The sequence below is a fragment of the Rhamphochromis sp. 'chilingali' genome (assembly GCF_963969265.1).
Source record: "Rhamphochromis sp. 'chilingali' genome assembly, chromosome: 5".
NCBI classification, from domain to species: domain Eukaryota; kingdom Metazoa; phylum Chordata; class Actinopteri; order Cichliformes; family Cichlidae; genus Rhamphochromis; species Rhamphochromis sp. 'chilingali'.
In genome coordinates, this window is record NC_137932.1 from 4800423 (window position 1) to 4826675 (window position 26253).

The following is a 26253-nucleotide window of genomic DNA, read 5'->3' on the forward strand; positions in this document are numbered from 1 at the left end:
TATTCTAGACAATAATACTCAACATCCATTTTCCAAATCTTTCTCCTCCTGGTTTATGGGCCCTGCAAACATTAGTCTATCTCTTCAGGTCTTGGTGTCTAGTCTCTTTTCTACAGACTTCACCAGCAGCTCAGCGTACTGCTCCAGCAGAGCCAGGGCCTTCTCTCCGTCACAGTTTACCCCTGGGGGCCCTTCAGATTGGGGTGAGGAAGGATGAGGCAGAGAGTCCAGCTCATCCTTAACTGTAAGCAGCGCCTTGGACAGGATGCTCCTCATCTCATGTTGATCTTCACTGGTCTGTTGGCTATGTTGTAGTACCTGTTGTTAATGAACACATGCATATATAAAGTAAGTCAGCCATCCAAACTTCCAGAAATTAAAAGGAAAGCCAATGATGGAGTGAAAGTTGTAGTACCCTGAACGACCACTTGAGGCTTGCCCAAAAGCAGAGTCAAGTCTCCATGCCGTTTCATGTTAAAATACTCAACTTTACAGAAGAAATAAACATGTTTTCCACCAGATAGAAAATGATTGTAGTTCTTATAGAGCACTTTCCCTTTCATAACAAAGTGTGAATGTTTTTATAATTCACCCATTTAAAATCTGTTAAGCATTTAATATGGGCTACTTTGTAGCTACTTTGAATGGCAAAAGTAGCTACACCCATCCTGTTCACCATTTAATGTACTAAAACATACACTTTATTTGGTAAGTATATATTTTTTTAAATCTTTTTTTTTTTCACTAGGCCACCTACACATTACACCAACAGGAGCTGCTCCACCCTGGAAACCCATGAGCTATGAAGCTCCCGGCACACAGTTTTTGATGATAATGACACAGGAGTTACTGAGTCAGCAAAGTGCTTGTGGTGACTTTAACAAAATATGTGCCTCAGTACTCAGCAACCCCGCTCTATAACGCTTCCACTTTACAGTAATATCACATCATGTAGTATCTGGGAGGGAAGAAATTTCACAAGCTAACTTTTTGCATAGTGGCATCCTATTACACTACAGCATCTCATTTAAATGTAGTAAACTCTTGAAAACTAATTTTTTTCTCACAAATGTTTGTAAAAGCAGACTGCATGGCTAGGTGTTTGATTATATACACATGTGGCAGTGGGATTGAAAACACGTGAATTCAAAAATTAAGGGTTGTGACCAATGTTATCTATATAGTGTACCTTCCAGTGTGGCTTGCTGTGTAGTTTACTGTACTAGCGTCCCATCCAAAAAGTCCCTGCTAAGATTTTGGTGAGTTAAATTCTACAATTTCCTGTGTTCATTACTCAACCCTAATCAGCAGGTATCTGGATCCATGCGTGCACACATACACTTTATTGATACTTTATTGATACCCTAACCCTTGGTTGGATAATAGATTGGGTAGCAGGCTAACCAAGCTAGCATGCTAACCAAGCTAGCTAGCATTAGCTGATAACAGTTAACCCTCTTGTTTAAATGTAGTCACTTCTGACTATATTTAAAAAACAAAAACAAAGCAAAAACAACAAGGTGAAAGCCATGTTGAGAATTTTAAAATGGGTGGCTTTAAAATGCCCAGACACACATGTCTTTTATGCAGTTCATGCAGTCAACAGGCAGCCAGGGGCACACACAGATGGGCAGTGCCTTTATCTCTTCTTTCGCTTCATCAGATTATAGATGTTTGCTTTTCCCCTTTGTCTTATTCTCTCTCTGTTTCCTGCTTTCTATCAAGTTCTCCATCCACCCACCATTTTCACGCATTCATATACACAGACGCACACACTGACCGTAGTGTATAACATGACAGTTTTCCGCAGACTGCTGTGAAGGTCGGTAACAACCTGCCTACAAGTTTCCAAGGTGACTGAGCGATCTGCAGAGAGAGATAGAGAGAATGAATTTCAAGTACGGCACAGCATGCAGAAAATCAGCACCAAACCCAGAAGCACAAATAGCACAAACACAAGCGTGCGCTGTTATCGAGCGAAGTAGGAGAGCGGTAAACGTTGTGCAAAAGGTTGAAGAGCATATAAGAAAGAAAGAGGGAAAAGTTGGTATCAGAAAAGAAACAAACAGTTGAGGAGGTTGCTGCAAAAAGCTGCAGAGCTGTAACAGTGTAAACTAAGAAAACTGATTTCACAGTTTATATCATCCAGCAAAACACAGTTTCAGGTACAGAGCTGCTATCACTTAATGCCATTTAAGGTTTCTGTGTTTTTCAAATTGAAATGAAGCGAAAAGAAATTCCTGGCCTTTGAAAGGCGCTTATCATTCAGGGAACAGCCGGGAGGGAAGTATGACGAAGGGGATGGCGTTATTGTAAGATTCACCAGAGCACTTTAAAACTATTAGATACCTTTTATTTACTGAGCGAGTGAGCAATGTGAGGAAAACTCTGCACTGCCCATTAACTGAGGCTTTGTATTTGACGTCACAGCAGAGTCTAAGTAATATTCAAATTCACCTGCAAATTTCCCCAGATAATGGAAAACAGTACCTGGTGTGCAAACATGAGGCCATAACGGAAAATGTTCATCCTTTTCAGGAAGTACAAATGTGCAAATTTTATGAAAATCATCCATATTTTGATATTAGAGGGAGGCGAGAAGAGGGCTGAAGACAAAGAAGCTAAAGGAATGAAAGTAACAAAATGTAACAAATATAAATGTAACAAATGTAACAAAAAAAGCAGATATTTAAAACTTGTTGTTCTGTCATGTGTCGTCCTTGTAAAGGTCTAACTGGAAGCAGGCAGATAATATGAGACAGATAAGACTGACAGGCAGTACTGAAAAACATCAGGGGATGTAGCAACAAATAAGAGGAGGGTTGGTTAAAGAAGTCGTGGGAGGACAAACCTGGCTGTGGGCTTGATGTGTGGGCCTGTTCAGGCACCAGAGGGCACTCTTTAGCTACAGCCACCTGACCTGGCTCCTTGGCACTGGGAATAAAAGCCAGAAATGTAAGTCAGTTGCAGTGGCAGTACTAATTCTTGTATATAAGATACCCAGAACTGAACAGATACAATGAACAAATACTACTGCAGCCAACTCATATTGTGTATGAAGCAAATAACTAGCAATTTGATGTGCGACTGTTAAAAAACATCTAGCAAAGTCTTCACAAGTGATATAAAACTTCACCTCTCAGAAACTGAGTCCCTTTTCTGCTTCACAGGCATGGAACATGACAAAGAGGAATCCAAACTTAGAGACAGGTGCCTGCCTAATGCTGAAAATAACAAGATAAAATCACGTTCAAGCACACAGTTAGCCGATCGGCTCCTTAGCTCTGTGGAGACATCAAAAAGTACACGACTGGCCGGCATTCTGACCTTGTTTGTTTAGGGGAGTAGCTCTATGGTGACATCCGGGGTCTGTTGTAGGAGTAGAAGCCCTTCTGATATTTCCAGACCAACTTGAGCTTGGCTTCACCTCCAGGCACAGGCTGCGTCGAGGGCTGAGCGGCTGCTTAGGAAGTGGGATGCGAGAAGGAGGGACGTTCTGGCTGGCTGTAGGATGAGGTGGAGTCAAGGAGGGAATGTTTGATAGTGGAAGGGAATCTTTTGACGACGCAGACGATGGGAAAATCAGGACAGGACATGAGGCGAGCACGGGAGGCTCAGTTTCTACCTCCACAGACGACCTCCTCCTCTTGGAGAAAAAGGGGGATCCTGGCGGGGTCATTATATGGATGGCATCTCCAAAAGAGGAGGACCAGTTTTTTGCCACAGAGCTAGCAGTGGCGTTCATGTAAGAGTGCTGGGGCTTGAGTTTAGGGCTCTCCCATGGAAGTGGGGACTGGGATGACTGTGGGGACCCAGAGGAGTGTGAAGAAAAGCACGAGGAAGGTCTGGGAGAGGGTTCATTGAGGAAAAGCTGCTGAGGTCTCTTGTGCAACTCCCTCTGGTCACTAGAGGGCAGAGGGGAGGAAAGAGCTGCAGAAAAAGACAGTGAGAAGATTAATATGACTAATTCTAAGAAAGTAGAATTAAATTACACGTGCTAAAGTGTTATGAACTGATTCAGAAGACTACAAAGCAGTTACTTTCAACTCATGTGGGAAAATACACTGATTAATTTGGCAAATTTCAAAGAAACTGTAAGTCGGCAATGCAAATTATGTTTAAATACACTCTTGAGGCAGATTAACTTTCTCACAGTTGCCAGCGGATGGAATTACTGTAGTTCACTGAAAAATCAGACACAAACATTACAGGAACCACAGACAAATAAATGAGTGAATTGAAACCGGATCAAACGTACAGCGTGTGGCCAAGTCCTGGGCAGAGCGCGATTTTTGGATGCACGTCGTCCTGTCCAGCAGCAGCGAAGCTTTGGGGGGAGGATTAGAAAACCTCCAGAGGTGGGACCCTGTGGTCGTCGTCTTCTGGGGTGGACTGCTTCTCTCCTGAGCCCTGCTGAGACGCGATACAGCAACTTTACCATCTGTTCACGGCACGCGTGAGTATTTTAGTCACATGACTGGCAGGAATAAAGCACAGTGAAATGTCTGCTGTTGTGCTGACATAGCCTTGTGACACAGCATCTATCCCCCCATGTTGTTCATACTGATCTTTTAGAATCATTTAGTGACTTTACGTTTCGCAGATCCGGTTTTGCCTCAAAAATGAAACCCCCATGACGCCTCTTAATGTATGTGCTTTCTTCTTACTTTGGCCCTTGAGCTTTCCCAGGGGACACGGGACTCTTATTTTCTGCGTTCCCGCTTACGCCATCTTCCATCAAGGGCCGCACTTTTGACACCGGGGGCTTAATGGAGCGGCCGCCTTGTTCCTTCCCGTTCGCTTTGGCAAACAGAAGCACGTCTCTGCGCAGAAAGGTAATACCGGGTAAGAGAAGCAGATAAGTGAGACACACATTATTCCCCTAACGTATGTGCAGATTGATATTACTCTCAGGTTTGTAAAGTCAATATGAAGCCTCATCCAGCAGTCAGTTAGCGTAAACTTTAAACAGGAGGGGGTTGCACTGCTTAAACAAGATATACCATGTGAATTAGCGAGCTTTAGATGTGCTGGTAGGTGGATTTGGAGACTTCTGCAGAGAGCCGCCTCTTTAACAGTAGCTTAGACATCATTTAGCCCCCAAAATATGAAGCTGTTTACACTTATACATCTCCACCTCCAAGAATAAAAAAAGAAAACAATTTCCTGCACAAAATCACCCGTAGAGGGTTAACAATGTGACTTTAAACTGACAGCTTGACTAGACAGGGAAAGTACACAGCGGCGTGTGAGAGTCCGCATGGGTTTGTAATTATAGCTGTTGAATCCACATTGGTCTGAAGTGGTCAGGCAGTACCGGTTATTATGTCCTCCGGCCAGGAAGCGTGAAGACATACTGAGCCTCGGGACTCTGCTCTGCTCAGCTGTGGATGGACATCAAGAAAAAACAAAAAGGAAGACAATTGAGACAGAGGCAGGAAGTAGAAGTGAGACTGAGAGGATAATAAGTGTTGACTGTGTCTGAATTTGCACGTGAGGTCATTTAAAGACGTCTGGGAAATAAAGCAATAATTCTTTTCTCCATGTCTGGAGGTGTTAGCCACAAACAGGCTATACATTAGTCATAACTAGACATCAAAAGGGTATCAATCTTCTGCCCCTGGCTCCCAACAACAAAGAGAATAAGGTTATTTCCCTAAAGCTCAAAGCACGCCTGCCTGTGTGTTCTGTGTTACCTGTAGTGCAGCCCTCCGACAGCGTCTCAAAGTTCTGCTTGAGGAAATCCGCTCGATCGCATCCGCCACTGTCCGTTATTGTCCTGAGAGCCTCGTCCATGCTCGTCACCCCTTCCCTTCGCTCCTCGTCCACCTCCTTCTCGTCGTTCTCCTCATCCGAGTTGTTCTCACTCAGATACTCTGCCTCTGCAGGATCTGAAAGCGAAAGCAAAATTAGACGCAGCAGAGACACAAGTATGACAGAGAAACCAAAGTCTTCAGTGGCCTTGATACAGCTTTTACACACAGGGAGGGGGGCAGCAGGTACTCTGTAATCCTTAAGAAATAACCAGCCTGGTAGTTTTATCTGACATTTCTCTTATCGAGCCTCGAAATAAAATAAAAATAAATAAATAAATAAAATCCATGTCTCTCTGCACGCCCAAATCCCTCTCTGCAGGTATGAGCTTCACTGTACATTGAAGAGATATTTTAAAGCTCCCCTGGACATTTTAAATCGTGATTTTAAATCCTGCGTTTGGCACACTTCAGAAAGAAAACCTGAGACTGAGCACAGGCAGGCAGAGAGTACTGCAACATGAAAAAACCTCACAACGTGAAGAAAGCTCACATTTTTTTTAGCATTATAAATATACAAAGACCTCTCAGTTATGCTGCAGTATCTGGTCTGGCCTTATGGACTGAAAAGGACGAAAGGCGATTATGAGGGCGGTCAGGAAGCCCGTTCTCTCACTCCCTTCACATTCCTGTGACTGCAGCAGCAGTTTGAGTGGTTTATGCTCATGTTATGCATTTTTCTTTTTTAGTTTTGTTACATTTAGTTTTGATGTTGGATTAGCTTAGATCAGATGTGGGGAATTAATCTCCCCAAGGGGGCGATATGAGAAACTGGGACTGTTTTTGAGGGCTGTAACAGGGATGTACACCAGGCTGGTCAGAGTGGCAGCAGTTTAGTGTTGCTGATGGTTTATGGTTAGACTTTTCCTAGTTTTCTTTTGCTTCTTGTTCCTAATTAGTTATTAAAATTTGTGGGAACTGTGTGGCTTATTTCAGTTATGTAGAATCTCTTACAGCGTGGAGATAGACATACTGGGGGTTGTAACATATTTTTAAGGTGTTTAGACTTCTTGTGTTAGTTTTTGTGTTGAAAAACTGCAAAATCTTGATGAAAGTATGTAAATAATGTATGTATGTTCTCACCAGGGCATAAGCATGAATGCATCTAAAGCAGACAGTCTCCTGTCATGTGCTACTTGCTGAAAAAGTGCAACTGTGCTTTACACCATTTTTTGGAGTTCAGAGCTTTTGCACAAAAGACTCTTTTTTTTTAAATGCTGCATGCATTCAGAGTAAGACCTTACCATCCAAAATATGATCTGGGCTGGACTCGCTGCTGTCATAATCCAAAGAGCAAGCGCTGTCTGGGCTGCGGCTGTCCTGGCTCTCGCTACGGATCCCTCGTCCTTGCATCCTGCAGTAATCGCTGATGTAATGGAATCACCGACGTGGGAGCAACGAGGAATGGGGAGGGGGGGTGCAGAAAGAGAGAAACAGCAAACTGAGAATAGAAAAGGACTTTTGTTGTCTTGCAGTGGCATTGCAATCAGTCGGGCAAAACAGTGCGTAGCAGGCAGAGGTTTACCTGTCCAGAGGACTTGTGTCATCCTCCTTTTCCTCAGGATAGAGCACATCTGTCCCCTTGGTGTCCCTGGAAGTGTGCGAGGACAGCCAGTCGGCGTCCGGCCAGGGTTGATGTCTCCTGGGTCTCTCTCCCATCTGCAGAAAACGGGCAGTGCAATTATACACTCACGGATCCACACAAGCAGCTTCCTATATCTCCCTTATAGACAAACAGAACGTACCACAGGCTCCTGGAGGCCGAGCGAGCTCTGCCTCTCTCTGTCATGTGGGGGGCAGCTGGGGTTTTTCTTCGGAGCAAAGGTTTCCAGTTGCGTCAGGTCCAGCATGGATTTAACCATCACTTCCAATGAGCCCATACGATGAGACCAACGCCTCCGGGGACGCTTTGAGGACTCAGGGATGACTTGGCTGACGACTCCATGCTGGGAATATACATTATACACAGCACAGTACAATTATTCACCCTTTCCATCACATTTGTTGCTATGGAAGAAACTGTATGGCATCATTAACACACAGGGATGCGGGTTTTTTTTTTCCATTTTTGTTTTCTTTAATGGAACAAAAAGCAAATACTGCATGTTAGGATGCTTTAAGTTGTGCTTTCTTAGAATAGTCCAAAATGATTTATTTTATTTAAAGTCATAACAAACATCTACCTTTGTCAGCTCCCAGTCCTGTCCTTCATCTGAGCCTCCTGTTGCAGGAAGGAGCACAATGATTACAAAGTTAATAGAGGAAGTCAGTTTAAAACAATTTTGGTTGTTTTCCAGATTCTGCTGCACTCTGCAAAGAAGCCGAATGTCAGGGCAGTGCACCAGTGGAGGATTGTCTACCTATTACTAAACCCTTTTGACCTCATTGATGTAAAAAAAAAAACAAAAGCAGTTACCGCTATGTTTATTCATGTCATCAATTATCACACAGTACCTGTGTCCTCCTCTTCGTGGCTGCTGGCGGAAGAAGAATGGGTCGCGTTGTCTTCGGGGTCATTGGCATCGTCGTTCGCCGCTCTGTCGTCCTCCTCGTGTTCACGGTCGCTGTCAGAGGACAGACCCCCCAGAGCGGGAGCGCTGTACACCTCACGCCTGGGTAACACAGCGAAAGAGTCAACAAGATGACTATTCTATCTGTGTTGCCATGTCATTATACGCGAAGGGAATACATTCGCTTGAGGTGGGCTCTTTATCATCGGCGCTGGGTTCGCGGAAAGAATGTACTCAATTAACAGGTGGAGGTGTGCTGGTGTCGTCACCTGAGACTGGAGGTTTTGCTGGGTGGTGTGTTTGGGTTTTCTCTGAGCTGGTGCAGCCTCTCTCTCATGGTGATTGTCAGCTCCGGGGACAGCCTCCACACAAAGATGCAGCTGGGGGAGATAAAAGCATTAAATATTCAAGATTTCATTTCAGCTCGGAAGCATCTGCAAACACATTTCCACAGCCATTTCCTACAGCTGCAGCGGCAGAAGATTGCCTCGGCCTGGGTGCAAGGACATCTCTGAGAGGCGGTTTCTCACCTATCTCCCGATACAGAAATCAAATGCCGGCAATCGCTGGTAAACTTAATCCCAGTGACGATTTCTGCCAAACAAAAACAAGAAAAAAAAAGGCTTGTTAGCGCTCATTATGTTCTCTGTCATTGTGGTTAGATTTATTCTGTGATAGCTGCGTTACCAGAATGTCCAAACATAGTGGCCACACACTCCCCGGTGTAGAAGTCAAAGATGCTGATGGTTTTATCGGAGCAGCTGGTGGCCACGTATTTACCAGAGGGATCGATCTGAACCTGCCACACCCAACACAAAAGAGCCTTTTAGTATCTCTCTCTATATATGTGTGTGTATATATATATATACAGACAGAAAGAAAAAAGGTGTTTCAACTGTGGAGAAAAATGTTACCCTGAGCAGACTTCCATCTTCACTCAAAGATCCTTTATAGAGTTTTTTCTGTTTGCCGCTGCTGATGTTGAAAATCCTGCAGAGAGAAGGAAGAGATAAGCCCCGGCGCCTTTAAAGAACACGTTCCTAGCGAAGCTCGTGTATCTTTGAAGCCGCGTGCCCTCGCTTACCTGATGCAGCGGTCCTGACAGCCAACAGCGGCGTACTTGCAGGTGGCGTCTACGTCCATGTCGTAAAGCGTGGTCTTCCTCACCATGTGGTGAGAACGCCTGAACTCTGTTCCTTTGTCGGTCTGTGAAACAGAACAAGACAGTGTCAGGCCTGCGCTGGAGGAGGGTAGGGAAAATATCAGGGGTATTTTAGCAGAATGCATGATGTGACTTTTATTCTGAGCGTGCTGAACTCAATATAACCTGCAAAGAGAAATATGCGCAGCTTTACAGTCATTGAGCCAAGTCTCCAAAGGCTGCAGAGATCAGCTTGACTCAGGATCAATATCTGCATATTAAAAGGTGGGTATACAGCTAGTTGTTGCGTACAATAATGGAGTTGGGAAAATAGACTGAACATGTTTGGCAGTTAGAATAGGTCAAGGTTTAGACCACAGAGAATCAGCTTTTGTGCATCACTACCATCATCATCATCATCATCATATAGACATAGTCAGAAAAGGGTACTCTTTGCAGCTCATCCTTGAAAACGGCACAGAAGAAGCTCATTTCTGCTCTGCCGGAGCACAAACCTGTCACAACAACTTTCTAAAATGAGCACTCCATAAATGTCTGTACGCCAAAGAGAAGGTTCACTTTAGACTAACAAGCCCTTGTTTACTGCGCTCCGGAAAAAACAAAACAAAAAAACAACTTAATGTTCTGAGTCACTGCAGTGGCCTAAATCCCGTCTCAAGTTTATGAAAAATGCTGTAAGTGGCCTGCTAACCCAGAAGCAATTCCAGAGCAAAAGAATGTCGCCTCCTTTTTTTTCCTCTCTTTTTTTGTATTTCATAGTTATACAACTTGTAGCACAAACGCTCCTTTTGTGGTCTGTGCTCTAGAATTGCTAAACAGATTGTGTTACCATTGTGCCAATAAGTGTGACCTAAATGAGAGGAATTAATGAAAAAAAATAAGTCAAATGCAATGAAGCTCTTTGTGGCCAGAATTAGTTATTCAGAAGAATATCGCAGGCAGTACTTTGATGAAGTCAGAATAGCTGGTTCACTGTTTCCAGTCTACAATGAGGTGGCTGTTTCCTACCTTGTTAGCATTTAGCAGTTTGCATATACATTAGCTTTAACATTGGCGTTTGGCAGGAGTTTTTTGTGTCACTCATGCTTTTGCGTGTGTTTGTTGGGTAATATCCAACATCTGATGTTACCTTGTGGGCTGTGCGGAAATAGATGCTCTTGTCTGCCCCACAGCTGATCATTCTCACCTTGTTGTCATTGGCTAAAGAACAAAAAACAAAAGCATTTAGTCATCGTGTCTTCATGCACGTTCAATCATCCAGGCAAGGAAATCCCAGAAAGTGGATTCTGTTCATCTAGACGGAACGTTTTCAGTAGGAGAAATGATTTGTGCGTGAAAAGTGTGAGAGGATTACCCTGCCCTCAACACCGACCAAGTGTGTCATTGTTGAGGGCAGAAACATGGTGGCGCCGTGGGTTCCCCAGTTTCACCCACTGTGGCCGATTTGTATATGGAGGAAGCAGAAAAGAGGACTCTACCATCCTACCCTGGGACACCACCGAGTAATCGGTTCACATATGTGGATAACACCTGGGTGAAAATCAAATCTCAGGATGTCCCACAATTCAGTGATCACATTAACTCAGTGAACAAACACATCCAGTTCACCAGGGAGGGTGTAAAAAATGACAGGTTAGCTTTCCTAGACTGTGAAATTCCTATCAGTAATGGACAACATTTGAAAGTCAATGGAAACAACCTCTAGCCAGGCGGATGGCAGAACACAGGCCAGGACTCCACAGTCTATTTACATCTACAGGCCAGTGGCCGCTCTGTCAGTGGACAGGGAGGAACAGTAGTGGGGAGTCAAGGAGGCTATTTACGTGAAAAAGGAACGGCCATCTGTGAACTGAGGGGGCCTAAGGGTACATTGTTCACTATTTTACAGTGCTGTGATTACAGCTATACCCCAACTCTCTGTGAATAGCACTCATGGAGATTGATCAATGGTCGTGACAATTTGCATGTTAATGATCATGAAACTGACCTCACAGCCCATTGTTAGTCAGTGGTGCTGGTGTCAGTCATTATGCAAATGTAGTGTTTATGAGGTTGGAGAAGCCTGCAGACAGCTGAGACTGAGAAGCCACATGAGCGATGCAACGTTTCTGCCACTGAAAATGCGACATCCAGATGAACGTTCCAGGATTTAGTCATCTTTTCATTCAAAAAATTGAAACCTGACCACAGAGACACCCCAATATTATACAGCAGCTTATTATACAATTACACTTTGACCTTTTTAGTATGAAACTTACTTTAATGTTACCAAGATAAGGTTTTGCATGTTGTTTAAGAAGTTAGCTGGTTAGCTGAGCAATCTTGTCTGTTGCAAAATGGATACAAAGCTAAAGCTGATATCCCTGCACTTCCACGTAAATAATGCAGAACTAGAGACGGAAATTTAAGCGATATGGACAAAATCACCTAAACATTACACCCACAGGAGCTGCTCCACCATGGAGACCCATGTCATAAAGCTCGGAGCACACAGTTCTTGTGCTGATGTTAATGCCAGAAGAGGTTTGGAGCTCTGCAGTTATTGAGTTAGCTTAGTGTTCTGGCATCTTCTATGCAATACGTGCTGCTACACTGGGCAACCCCGCTCTGTATCTTTAAGTGGTGTTTAGGGGTGAGAGCCGCTGTGGTTTCTAAACCACTTTGCAGTAATACCACTAATACACACATTTTTTTGACTTGCTGCAGTGGTGGCATCCCATTAAAGTACCAGTTTAAAATGACCCGCTCTTTCATAAATGTTTTTGAAAGCAGGTTAATGGGACTGAAAAAAAAATCTTTGAATTTCAAAGATGAGGAGGTGTGGCCCAGTACTTTTTGTCCATACGGTGCATAACTCGTCATTTCTTTCTCTACATGGAAAACAGCTGTAGGCCAAATACTTATCCTTTTTCTGCCCACTGACTCATCATTTGCAGACATGACCACCATGCAGAAATACACCAGAGGAACTCAAACCCAGCTAGACTCATCCCTAGGGCAGCATTTCTGCAGTTCAGCTTCTTCCAGCATGAAGTAATTGGTAGCTTAAAAGCTAAGCTTTCAAAGTAGTTTGCCCCAAACTGCCTATTTTATATTAACCCACTATTATCAGTAAAAGAATTTTACAGTTCATGAAAAAGTCCAGAGACAGTAGATTAGTGCCTCTTCAAAAATCTACATTTGAAACCGTGACAGTAAGTGGTGCAAACATTTCATATCGGCTGAAGAAGAGAAAGCAAAGTGCAACTGAAAGGCTTTGCTCAAGCAACCAAAACTCCACCTGAATACACACGTAACCGTCATTTATTATTGAAACAAGTCGTGCGGCATGTGAAATAAAAGAGGGACTTTGTGTGGGGCTGAGCGGAGATGAAAGCGTCGGATTAAGGAAAGATTAGCCGTCAGATGTTGACAGCTTCTCAAGTGTCTCACCAGCAAAGCGGACGGCTGTTATGGATGAAGAGTGTTCGTCGAGTGTTTGCACCAGACTGTAGTCGTCTTCTGCATCCAAGACGTGGATCAGACGATCCCTGCTGGCTGTGGCCAGCAGCTTCAGCCCTGAGAGAAATCAGACCACGTAATCACCTACTGTATTCACAGCCAATGTGCAAATATTCTCCAAGCGTGTCATCATTATAGTAACTAATACAGTCTCACACACACACTGACCTGTTTCTGGTTTACTGTATTCGAGGCTGAGGATCTCAGCATCATGGGCTTCCACCTTAAGAATCTCCTTCATGCTGCTGAGGTCATGAACCCTGCAGAATATCACAGTTTTAGGACAGAGGTCACGTCAGTCTGTCATCAGCCTCAGCCTTAGTCTTCTAGTCCTACCTCAGCATGCCATTGCGATCTCCAGATGCCAGGTGTTTGCCGTCTGGGCTGACACAGATGGTCCTGATGCCCGTCCTGGTTTCCGCTGTCTGTCCATCCCCCGACTTGACCTCTGAATTCGCACTTGTTACACACTCTGAATCCAGCAAGGTGCTGGTGTTCCCGTCGATGTAGATTATATTCAAAAGATCCTTTATAGAAATGAGGGAGACAGAAAGTAACTCTTCACAGCTGTACTTGAAACACAGCTGAAGAGAATACGGATCTTGGAAGTCAACCTCACTTGGCTCAGGATGTTTGGAGAATGAGTTTGTGTCCAGTCGTCCATGCGCCACACTCTCACGGTGTTATCAGCTGAACTAGTGAGGAATGCGCCTGATGACAAACCAGAAGCCACTTCTTCTGGAACATCTGGAAACACCTGGGGAGTAGTGACAAAAGGAGGAGGTTCAGTTAATAATAAACTAGATGAGGGTAAAAAAAAGCACGATTTTAAGAAACAATTAATGCTGTAAGTTAGATTTCTAGAAATGCAGTTTCACTATGCTGTGAATTGTCTTACATCGACTGTTATCACCAGTTTCAAGCTGCCAAATTCTGATGCACAATGTTCAGTACAACAGCACAACAGCTCCAAGTTTCCCAGTTTTGTTCGTGTAATGATCCCCAATGTGCCGCAAATTACTAACCGAATCAATAGGTAGAATCCAATCTGTTGTACTGCTGTAATCCTATTGAGCCAGGAGGCTTGAGGAAACACACTGAACATCTCACAGCTTTTAAAGAGGTTATATAAATTCACTTCCTCCTGCATGCATTTACCTCCAGGTCCCAGACACAGGCGGGATGAAAGAGGGCAGAGTGCACCTTCCCCACCCGCTGCACATCTCTCACGTCCCACACATACAGGCTGTGGTCATTATATACACAGCTGAGCCGGCAGCTGACGGGGTCATAGGTAACGGCAACGGTGTCTGGGTAACGGGCATCCGCTGTGGCGTTGAACAGATGACTGTGGGAATGAAAGGTTGGGACAACAGGAATAGATGTTTTCTTTGTAAAAATCCGACATCCTCGAGAATAAAAAACATTTAGACAAGACTCGGGCTTGCACTGCTTGAGACAGAAAGCTCTATTAATAGAGCTCACTTGATCCTGCAGTGGATCAGTGCTAAAGAAAGGCCGAGTTACTCCTGAGCTCTTCCTCACCTGGCCTCAGTCATGGAGGAGACGTCAGAGCCGAGGGGGTGCGGCCACGGCAGCGTGCACACAAAGTGCAAGTCAGCGGGTCTGAAGGCTCGCACCGTTCCATCGGCACAGCCGCAGAAGATCATGTGTTCAGACAGAGAGAGCGACTGAGCCAGCCCGGTCTGCACGGAAAGACACATGCCAGATAATCAGCTCACAAGTCATAGCTTCATAGTCTTTCTGAGAAAATGGTAAACATTCGTATTCATTCAAGTCTGAAAAATTAAGCTAATTATGCTCCTGCAGATAATATTACATCATTGCTTTGGCTGAGTCCTCTGCAAAGGTTACGGAGGAGTAGAAAAGCAGCCCCGTTGGAGCTTTTCCAAACACATCCTGTACCTGTCCTTGCTTCTAAATCTTCTAAGATCCTCTTCACCCGTTCAATAAACACGTATGGTTACTGACCTAAGGCATTTGTGCCTGTACTGTACTCAAATAATAACTAAATGAACATGCATGTTAGTGCTGAATGAGGCCAATACCACATAAAGAACAAATATGCTACATTCAGCTACCATTTAATAAAAATGAACAGTAGTGGCAGTTAAGAGTAGAGCATTGTTTCACAATATTTTGCTTGGCGATACTGTAAAGATTCAGGAGAGCAAATATCATCATTTTTATTAAGTAAGTTAAAATACTCGAACAAGAGGGCTCATGTCCTACACCACTGACTGACTGCAACAACTCTCAGAGAGGCTGTCGGAGGTCTGCAAGTAACTGCTGTCTAATCTATAAATGCAGGTTGCAGATTGCCAACATGCTGGCATCAGTCTGAACGAGTCTTTGTTAATAAACACAACATGAGGGAAGTCGACTCAACAGATTTGAATTCGGTGATTTATCACAGCTTGACCCCGTTCAATTCATCTTGTGGCAGGTTTTAGTCAAAGTGTTGGTACTTGACAATATAATTTTGCAGCAAAAAATTACATAAATCCAAATAATTTAAGTATGATTACTTTATCTTATTAGATAAAACAAATACTGACAAAATTTTAATTTGAGATTTATGAATATCTCATTCATTTTGTTTTGTTTTCTTATATGTCACAAAATGTTAAAAATCACATTGATCATATAGTGGGGGTGTCTGGTTAGTCCCACCTCTACCTTTCACCTGCAGACAGCCCCTCCCCTCTCACTCACCCGAAGGTCCACCCACTTGTCCAGCATCCTCTTGCTGTTAAACTCACACAGCAGGCCAGAGGAAGTAATGCAGAAAGTGGAGTCTGATTTAGAGCCACGTCCACAAGCTACATCACAGAAGAAATTGTTCCTCAGCTCTCCCAGCAGCCCAGAGCGGCCCAGCAGAGGCACAGGAGCGCTGGCCTACATAGCACAGAGAGGTGATGGTTAGCCGATAAAGCTCCAACTGAAGGAGTTAAAGCGCTTCCCTGAAATGTTGCATGTGTGTGTCACGATCCTGGGTCTTATGACCCAGTGTTTTGAGTTTTAGTTCATTTTGATGTTTTAGTTTATGTAAGCCCTTCAGGTTCCTAAGTTCATTTGTTATCATGCTTAAGTGTTTCTAGTTCTTATTATTTCCCCCTCGTGTTTCCAACTATGGTAAATCGCCCCTGCTTTTCATGTGTTTCATGTCTGTGTCTTACATTGTGAAGTTTGGGTTGTCATGTCTACGTCTCATTATGGTTCCTGTTTTATTGTGAAGAGGTCTGGTGTTTCTGTGTTCATCGTGTTCAGTTTTACTCTTCCCCTGTGGCGTTGTTATGTTCATGTTGATCTACTGTGCCTTTCTGTTCCATGTTTCAGATCCCTATGTTCTGTCTCCCCCAGTCTGTTAAGTCCACATGTCTTGAGTTCCGTCAGTGTGTTTCCTGTTTTACTTTCACAGTCTGTTCTATGTTAATGTTTCTAGTTTTGCTTCCCTTGCCTCGTCCTGCTTAATTACTCTCAGCTGTGCTCTCCTCCTGTGGCTCATTCCCCCTCGTTATCCCTCAGTGTATTTAAGCCCCATGTTTCTCTTTGTCAGGGTTGCGTCCTTCTGTCACAGTTCGGCTGTGTGGCAGGCAGGCGAAGGACCCAAACGCAAACTCACAGAGTCAAAAGTTAAACTCAAAAAACACAGCTTTATTGCTGGCGTGGAGTGGGACACGAAAAACAATACAAAATAAACTAAACTGGGAAAAACTAAAGCACAAGGAGCCACAGGGAAAAATCACACAGCTATGATGGAGGACGCAACCCTGACAAAGAGAAACATGGGGCTTAAATACACTGAGGGATAACGAGGGGGAATGAGCCACAGGAGGAGAGCACAGCTGAGAGTAATTAAGCAGGACGAGGCAAGGGAAGCAAAACTAGAAACATTAACATAGAACAGACTGTGAAAGTAAAACAGGAAACACACTGACGGAACTCAAGACATGTGGACTTAACAGACTGGGGGAGACAGAACATAGGGATCTGAAACATGGAACAGAAAGGCACAGTAGATCAACATGAACATAACAACGCCACAGGGGAAGAGTAAAACTGAACACGATGAACACAGAAACACCAGACCTCTTCACAATAAAACAGGAAACATAATGAGACGTAGACATGACAACCCAAACTTCACAATGTAAGACACAGACATGAAACACATGAAAAGTAGGGGAGATTTACCATAGTTGGAAACACGAGGGGGAAATAATAAGAACTAGAAACACTTAAGCATGATAACAAATGAACTTAGGAACCTGAAGGGCTTACATAAACTAAAACATCAAAATGAACTAAAACTCAAAACACTGGGTCATAAGACCCAGGATCGTGACAGTGTGCTGCTGAAAATTAATAATCCCTGGGTCTCACAAATGTATTTGCATAATGTAAGAGTGCACTAAAGTTATTCAGTTATGCAAAAATAAAGCAGAAGTAAAAGGTAGGGAAATAACTCCAGGCAGTAATAAAAGATAGGAAAGCCTCTCATACCTTGTTGGCCTTGCAGTGATCCAGATACCAGAACTTGACATGCCTGTTCCCCACTGTGACAAAGTAGGAGCTGTCCTCGGAGAAAGACACACCTTTCACCTTACTGGACACCTTGTTAGCGGCCACTATTACATCTTTCTGCAAAGAACAACACATTCGAAAGAGATCACACAACTAAAACACAATAGGACTCGCTGCTCAACAGTGTAACATCACATTCACTACGTGGTTTTAGACATTTTCACTACTTTAAAGTTATTTTTTCATTTAGAGTTTGAAAAAATTGAGCTTAAAAATTGCCAGTCATCAGACATTAAACCATCATTGTCCTGATTAAAGCAGTCAGGAGAACGGAAGAAGGTGTAAAAGCACAAGTAGGATTTGAGCTTTAGAAACTTTCAAGGGAGACAAACCTTCCACGCCCAGACGTTGACCATCATGTCATGTTGATTTCCTACACTGACTATGTATTTGCCATTGGGGGAGAAAGCCACACAGGAGACGCCGTACTTGTGCTTCTGGAGCTCGGCCACTTGCTTCCGTTCTGCCACGTCCCATACCCTCACCGCCGGTAGGTGACCGCTCTGATGAGAAAAAAAAATGGTAAGGGGGGGAGGAGTCGACGTTTAAAAACAATGTTAGGTTGTTAGTAAGATGGCGAACACTCCTCCATTCATACACTAAAGGGTCTTAATGTTTTCGTCGACTGAAACAGGCTCCGCTCAGGAGTCACCTGTCATTCCTGTCTGTCCATCTCTCTAGAAGATCATCCTCTCTCTGTCCTCTGATTGTCTACTTGTCCCTTGACCTGCTCACATTATTCCCTCCTGGGGATCGAAAGTTCAGCAGACTATTTGTGTAGTCTCCTATTATAATATGGTAAAAGGACCTTTCAAAGGTCAGAGTTATTAGGTCCAAAAGAAATAGTGTGACATTCAACTGAAGACAGAGCTGCATACAAAAGACACACAAGAAGAGGAGGACAAAACAGCCTGCACATCCGCTGTCAGCCTGCCCCTGTATGTAAATGAGCTACTGTTTGATGAATGAGTGTGTGTGTGTGAGGGACATTTCTTATCAGATCACTCACTCGGGCATATCTTTTACTCCTCCTTTTAAAGGGCCTGTGGGAAAACATCTAATACAGCTGTGATGCGCTCAGCTTTGATCACCGAGCACAGCGGGTTAAAAAGAGGGCTCTAATATTTCTCCACCACATCCACTACGATCTCTAACCAGTTTTAATTACTCAAAGTATTCTAACGTTGGGAATTTAGCACATGGTTCCCTTTGAATTCCAGGAGAATCCAGGAGAACAGCCTATCCTCAAGTCTATTTGGGCTTTTGAACTTTGGTCTTTGTCGTCATGGCAACTGCTGCCTGCCCATCCACTTATGCAGAGAAGTCTTTAATCGGCTTTGATTGGCCGGGGAGGATTAAGATAGCGTGTTGTGTCGAGGCCCGCGTTGTAACTACAACAAAACCGATTCAAGATGCTTGACTGAAAAGACACATTACGCTGTGACACGACAGAACAAGGCCCTCTAAAGAGGAGAGGCTGCAAACACAGAGCTCTGCAGCAAGCCTCCATCCTGCTGGGGTGTCCGCAGCACAGCGCGCTAACTCCTTCTTATACTGTGGATAACTGAAGACGCGAACAAGCTAATTCTCTGGATTCTGCAGTAAATCTGAATTACTACAAACACCAGTCCTACTGTGATGTTCACTTGACACAGCAAAAACCGAAGAAAGCTAAACAGAAGACGAGAGGACAGACACAAGTTTGAGTTTACCCGCAGAGACAAAGTGAGAAAAGTGAGGGTGATGAAACTCACCTCTCCTGTCACCAAGTGTTTGCCGTCAGGGGAAAAAGACAGAGCTGTGATGGTTTTCCTGCGAGAGGGACAGAGGATAACATCACAGCATGATTAGTTCAGTGCTGCTCTGCTTCAGTGAAGACTGTACTCGTGGGTGACTCACCTTGAAGTGTTGATAATGTGGTGCTGCCTGTTCTTTTTGGGGTTCAGTAAGACTACCACACACCTACAAAAGGAAACCAAGAAATGCAGTAATGCATATTAATGTCTGATATGGAAACAGGTCGAGAAACGATGCACATACTTAAGGAAAATGGCCATTTTATGTTAATAAATTAATGACAGAGTTTATAGGTGCAAATGTTTAAACATTCAAACTGTGCAACTCCAAAGAAAGCCTGATGCTAATGGTTGAATTTTATCTGGAAGTTTTTCCTTGGTGGTAACAGCGAGAAGTAGAAACACACTGTAAACATTGGTGCTGTTAATGTTCTAGGAAAGCATTAAATAATTGACATGTGTAGTGATTGCGAAAAAACAACTAATCATGTGCAGAAATGAATTTATGAAACTTACAAATGACCAAAAGATCAGCTGGATAACTTCTAATTCCTCTTTATTTTTATTTAATTTTACCCCACAACACAAAAATAACCCCAATAAATCATCAATATTTTCTGGTTTAAATCAGCTGTGTGTGTTGTGGTCAAAACTCTGCATTCATGATTTGTGTGAATAGAATAGAATAGAATAGAATTCAACTTTATTGTCATTGCACATGCACAGGTACAGGGCAACGAAATGCAGTTTGCATCCATCCAGAAGTGCTTTAGTGATATAGATATATTACAATATATATTAGCAATAATATAGATATGTGAGTATATTACAGAAATGGGTCTATTATGGTATGTTATAATGTACACGGTATGAAGTATGTTGTGAATATTCTATAACTATAAGTATGTACAGGCTGTAGTGAGTACAAGCTATGTACAGGATATGAACAGGATATAAATATGAAAAACTATACAGAATATGAAATAAATAACTTTACAGAATCTGGGATATACAGCTATACAGAAATGGGAACTATGCAAGTTGTAAACAGTTGTAGGATTAAAGATTATCGAATGTACAGAATGATTATTTACACAGAGCTATACAGTAGTGCAGTTAAGATAAGTGAGGGTGTAGATAGTTTCTACAGAGGCTATATAAAGTGCTAGTGGTTGTGAGTGGTGGTTCAGTCCATGTTATTATTGTGTGTTTGAGGGTACAGTTGTCCATTGTGGGTGTGTGTATGTCCTGTCCATGAGTTTAACGTGGGTCAGATGTCAGGAGGCAGAGTTCAGGAGTCTGACAGCTGTGGGGAAGAAGCTGTTCCGGTACCTGGTGGTCTTAGTCCGGAGGCTCCTGTAGCGCCTCCCAGAGGGCAGGAGGGTGAAGAGTCCATGTGATGGGTGACTGGGGTCTTTGATGATTTTCCCAGCCCTTTTCAGACACCGCTTCCTGTAGATGTCTTTTATGGCAGGAAGTGGTGCTCCGGCGATGTGCTGGGCAGTTTTCACGACCCTCTGCAACGCCTTCCGGTCCGAGGCAGAGCAGTTCCCGTACCAGACTGTTATACAGTTGGTCAGGATGCTCTCGATGGTGCAGCGATAGAAGTTCACCAGGATGTCTGAGGACAGGTGGTTCTTCCTCAGAGTCCTCAAGAAGAAGAGGCGCTGGTGAGCCTTCTTGACCAGCTTGGAGCAGTTGGTCGTCCAGGTGAGATCCTCGGAGATGTGGACTCCCAGGAACTTGAAGCTGCTCACACGCTCCACAGCCGTCCCCTTAATGTGGATGGGTGGATGTGGGTCAGCATTCCTCCTGTAGTCCACGATGAGCTCCTTGGTCTTCTCGGTGTTAAGCAGCAGGTTGTTTCTGTCGCACCACTCAGCCAGACGATCCACCTCCTCCCTGTAGGCGGCCTCATCGTTGTCACTGATGAGGCCAATCACCGTGGTGTCATCTGCAAACTTAATGATGGTGTTGGAACCATCAGCAGGTCTGCAGTCGTGGGTGAAGAGGGAGTAGAGGAAAGGGCTCATCACACAGCCTTGTGGTACACTGGTGTTCATTGTGATGGTAGATGAGCAGCGGTTATCCAGCCGGACATGTTGGGGGCGGTTGGTCAGGAAGTCCAGTAACCATTTGCAGATGAGGGAACTGATACCCAGGTCTGTCAGTTTCCTGATGAGTTGTGAGGGGTGGATTGTATTGAATGCTGAACTGAAGTCTATAAACAGCATTCTGGCGTAGGTGTTGTTGTTGTCCAGGTGTGAGAGGACAGAGTGCAGTGCGATGGAGACTGCATCCTCTGTGCTCCTGTTCCGGCGGTATGCGAATTGGTGGGGGTCCAGGGTGGGGGGGAGACAGGATTTGAAGTGTGCTAGGACCAGTCGCTCTAAGCACTTAGCGATGATGGGGGTGAGTGCTACTGGGCGGTAATCATTGAGGCAAGATGGGTTGGAGTTTTTGGGTATCGGGACGATGGAGGTGGATTTGAAGCAGGCCGGTACCACAGCGTGGGCCAAGGACAGATTGAATATGTCTGTGAGCACTCCTGCAAGCTCCCCAGAACACGCTCTGAGAACACGCCCGGGGATGCCATCAGGGCCTGCAGCCTTGTGGACATTGATCCTGCTCAGCACCGCTCCTACATCGGTGGGGGAGAGAGTCATAGGTTGGTGGTCTGGCGTCATGTCTGCTTTGGTTGTGGTTGTGGGGTTCCCTCGCTCAAAACGAGCATAAAAGTTGTTGAGCTCGTTGAGGAAGGAGACATCAGAGGATGCGGGGGAGGGTTTGGTGGTCCTGTAGTCTGTGATGGTCTGGAGTCCTTGCCACATGCGTCGGGGGTTGGAGTTGGAGAAGTGTTCTTCTACCTTCTTTTTGTAATGGTGTTTGGCTTTTTTGATGCCCTTCTTTAGATTAGCCCTGGCTGTACTGTAGGCGTGTGCATCTCCTGACATACAGATGAAGTCAGGAGCTTGCGCACCCTCATCGTGGGCATGGACGAATGATGATTTTAGGCTTTTAATGATTCCTTTGAACTGTAAATACAAGTTGTTTCGATGTGTCACCACTTTGCAGAGTGAAGTGAGTTTTACATTACTCCAAAATCGACACCTTCAAGCTCGGCTGAAGTTTGCAGCTGCCAACATGCATGACCAAAAAGCCTTGGAGTAATATTTTACAGTCAGAAGAGACAAAAATTGAGCCATTTGGCAACAATGACAAGGGGTATGCCTTTCCGGAGTAAAGGTCAAACCTAAGCACAATGCACCTCCTGTGAAGCAGGGTGGTGGTAGCATCATGCTCTGGGGTTGTTTTGTAGTTGTACATTGCACCAGTTGGATATATTAATGAAGAAGGAGAACTACCTCCAAAATTTTCAGCTTCACCATAAATCAAAAGCTAGACGACTGAAACTTGGAGATGACTGGGTGTTCCTACAAAAACGAAATGAATAGGAACACAAGCGCGCACACACATTTTAAAACTTGGGTTGGGAAAGTGCACAAGATTTTCCGTCCTTAGTCTAGTTTTCAAAATACAGAATAACTTCCTTAGAGGGAACATTCAGAAAGAAGATTACACTACATTACATGAAAAATGAAAGCACGACTAGACATAACGTGAGTCATTTTTAGTCTATACTATATATTTCATCATATACTTTTCCATATTGAAATAACGGACGCATAATATTGTTACCTATTAATTCAAAATCCTTTTTGCATCCTAGCTCGTGAGCAGAACTTAGATCAGCATTGGACCTGCTAGTGAACTGCACCGTGCCAGGAAACCTGGTACAGAGCAGCTTGCACAGATTTAAACTGAGACAGCAGGTGGGTTGCCAGATTGTGCACCATTTAGTACAACGATGAGCAGAACCATTTGTGCAAAGACGTGCCCATGCATGCCTCACACAGACACACACACACACACACACACCCTTACACTCCTTTACACGTTGTTGCAATACTGCTCTAATTCTCCTCGTTTTTCCCCTTTGACCGCTGGCCTTCTTAATATTAATTCAGCTTTGTTGGAAGGTTCCAGAACAAAATCAGCTCAAGTGCACAGATTTTGTTGCGACCTGGCAGGACCCTCTCTGCTTGTTTTTAAACACTGCTTTCACCCACTCCGAGGCCAACCCCCCCAGTATCACCACTGCAGATCTAAACCATCCAGCATAACCATCCTCATTTTTATATTCTATGCTGATTAAAGCTATAGCAGCAAGAATTAATAATACTGCACAACAAGCTATCACTGTGCCAGAGACAGCCTCCCCAAGGATGGGATAAAGAAAAAAACCCAACACAGAGCTCCAGTCCTCTGAGATGATGCAGAGATAACACACACGCAGAAATTTGCACACTAAACATCCGCATGAGGTAGATATGATAAGGCAGCTGGGAGCGAGCGAAGCGCTGATAAGTCAAAGGTCAGATTAGGAAGATAACAACGCATAAACAGTCTCTCTCATCTCACCCTGCAGGATAGGCCACAAGTCCAGATCGAGGGTCGCAGGCCAGAGCGCTGTTTCCTGAAGAGGTGATGCCCAACACTTTTTCCAGAGTCACCTGTAGAGAGACAACACAGGGCGGGTTTGGTTTTCAGGAATTCATCATAATTAGAAAAGAAAAATAAAATAGTGGAGGCTGACAGAAGAATAGAGAGAGAAGTCAGTAAAGACACAAGTAAATGTGCTGTTTGTGTACAACATTCTGGCATCTTATGTATTAAAAAGCAGCCTTTCCTGGCAGTTTCAAGATTCAGGCTGTCAAATCTGAAAAGTATTGATCACCGTTATTGTCTTTATTGCACACCTGCACAAACTCTGTGATAAACGAGCAGACTCTGAGCTGCTGATGTGCAGCACCAAGCGTGTCTTTGATTGATACGTGTCCAACAACAGGCTCGAGACAGAAAACTGTCGTCGTTTTATCTTTTGGGTGTTTGAGGCGTAAAAAAAAAAGAAAAAAGAAAAAGATCTCAAAGACAAAGTGAGGATGTGACAGCTGGCTTGGCTGCCTGTCTGTGTCTGCCTTGGGAATTAGAAACCAACTGCTGGCATCATTGATTAGTCTGAGTGAACATATGAATGTAGCCGAGCCTCAGTGTCCTACTAACAAAAGTGCAATAATAACATCAGCAAACAATAAAAAGAATCATAACAAATGCTTTCTAAGAACTCTAAATTAAAATTTTTTGTTTTTTTTAACTGACCAGTGTTAATAGATCATTTATAAGCAATTAATAAGCCAACCTTTTGGGTTGCCAGGTTATCAAAATGTCAATTTTGCCACTGTTTAAACATCACATTTGGCAGTAAATCAGCTATTAAATCGTGAATGCTTGCTTAATATAGGTGTTCCCAGTCCAGACACTGCAATATCTTCATTTTAATAAACAACGCCAGCTGTTCTCATAATGATTTATCACTACTCTGCCAACAGGTCGCAATAGCTGTTTTAATAATAATAAATGAGCGCCTATCTCTCAGTTTTCCACCCTGTAACGCGTGACTTGTTACAACCTGTGCATCAATAAATTGCACAAAAATACAGGATGCGGTAAAAACAATAAAACCGACAGCTCATATATGGAGGCTGATGTTTAATTTCTTTTTTGGTGAATACAATAAACATGAATTTTATGGCAGTTGTTTCATGGTTCAGGTTTTACAGGGTTAAGCAGGTGAAACGTTTGTACCTTAGATTTCCAATAATTACAGTAAAGTATCTCAGATCAGATTTTAGCTCCAGGTAAGCCTGCAGCACTAACAGGTCTGCAGCGGGACGCTTCTTCTGTCCGGCTGTTCTACTCACACATCAGAAGTTTTCGTACCTTGCTGGTGAGATTTTCTTTGCAGTTCTTTCCGGTGGATGGAGAACGCAGAAACTTCCTAATGCGACTTTTAATGGTGAATCCATCGCCCGGCATTTTTCTTAGCTTGGCAGCCCGGAGGCACGGCTCTGAGGGCTGCTGACCATCCACTGTGGCAATCCACGGACTGACGGAGTGTGGCGCGCACACGGGCTGGAGAAGAAGAAGCGAAGGGGAGCGCGTAATGATCCTGCTCCCAGGACTAAAACCTTCCGGCTGCAGAGCTTTACAAAGTGTGACAGAACTCCTGCAGCAGCCGGTGGGACATGTGGAGGCTAATCTCTCGAGTAAATTCGCTGTTCTCTTCTTCTGTCGTTGCAGGTTCTCGTCTGAGCGCTGCGTTTGCAATGACAGGAGGAGACGGAGTCGCCGCTCAGCTCTTCGCTTGTTCCCGTGTGCCAGTGTGACATCACTGGTTTAATCCGAACCTGAACTGGTCCCATTCAGTGATTACATCAGCTTTTGCGCCTGATTTAATGGGATTAGAGAGACCGGTGCAGGGGACGTTTTGGGGAGCCACCAAAGAATTTATTAGGCTGCTGATTAGCAGACAGAGGTTCACTTATCTGGAAGTTCACTCGTAGTGAATGGGACTGTTTGCTTAAGTTAAAGCAATTTAGGTTTTGATTGTGTCTTTTTTTGAACACATTGACTCACGTTGTCTTGCACGAAGGCGATAATTAGTGCGTGTTAAGGAACCCATCCATTTGAATGAGATTTTAATTATGAAATGTCTTCGTGGAAGATCTGCATTCAAACCACATCCTTTCAGAGCACACTGCACTTATTTTTGCCAACCTACTGGGTTTATTTATAGGTCTTCTCAGCAGACCTTTATAGTCAATTATTATTTTTGGTAACAAATAGCTAGTAATACTAACAGTGAGCTATATTCTGTTACAGCTTAAGTGAATCTGAAGACTTTTGGTATAAAATAGTGCTTCACAAACAAAAACAAACACAATTTTGTGATTACTACCAAA

The 26253-nt window shown here is 43.9% G+C and overlaps 1 protein-coding gene across 3 annotated transcripts; it reads right to left on the reverse strand.

Annotated features, from left to right (window-relative positions):
* Positions 1–43: 43 nt before the first annotated feature.
* LOC308396428 (mitogen-activated protein kinase-binding protein 1-like) lies at positions 44–25464 on the reverse strand. 3 transcript variants are annotated; one of them, XM_080881715.1, is made up of 33 exons: positions 25232–25464; positions 23873–23964; positions 19494–19556; positions 19349–19406; positions 17927–18097; positions 17514–17651; positions 15723–15905; positions 14532–14692; positions 14145–14334; positions 13606–13743; positions 13323–13513; positions 13155–13246; positions 12918–13043; positions 10615–10685; positions 9408–9529; positions 9238–9313; positions 9011–9122; positions 8854–8917; positions 8593–8703; positions 8268–8425; positions 7997–8034; positions 7559–7759; positions 7339–7472; positions 7058–7167; positions 5697–5891; positions 5318–5384; positions 4668–4823; positions 4259–4413; positions 3328–3930; positions 3137–3224; positions 2852–2934; positions 1781–1866; positions 44–318 (listed from the first exon to the last, which is right to left on the reverse strand). In XM_080881715.1, the coding sequence occupies exons 1-33, from the start codon at positions 25325–25327 to the stop codon at positions 85–87; spliced, it is 4563 nt and encodes a 1520-aa protein (XP_080737841.1). In that variant the 5' UTR covers positions 25328–25464; the 3' UTR covers positions 44–84. The 3 variants fall into 3 exon arrangements, with proteins under 3 accessions (XP_080737841.1, XP_080737840.1, XP_080737839.1); XM_080881714.1 differs by having other exon boundaries at positions 4259–4410; positions 7058–7179; XM_080881713.1 differs by having other exon boundaries at positions 7058–7179.
* Between the last annotated feature and the right edge of the window lie 789 nt (positions 25465–26253).

Excerpts from the sequence above, each read along its gene's own strand:
- LOC308396428 (XM_080881713.1), bottom strand. The coding sequence starts at position 25,327 with ATGCCGGGCGATGGATTCACCATTAAAAGTCGCATTAGGAAGTTTCTG. Across the intron at positions 23,965-25,231 it reads AAGAAAATCTCACCAGCAAG|GTGACTCTGGAAAAAGTGTT; the intron begins GTACGAAAACTT and ends GTCTCTCTACAG. Across the intron at positions 7,473-7,558 it reads TCGGCCTCCAGGAGCCTGTG|ATGGGAGAGAGACCCAGGAG; the intron begins GTACGTTCTGTT and ends CGTTTTCTGCAG.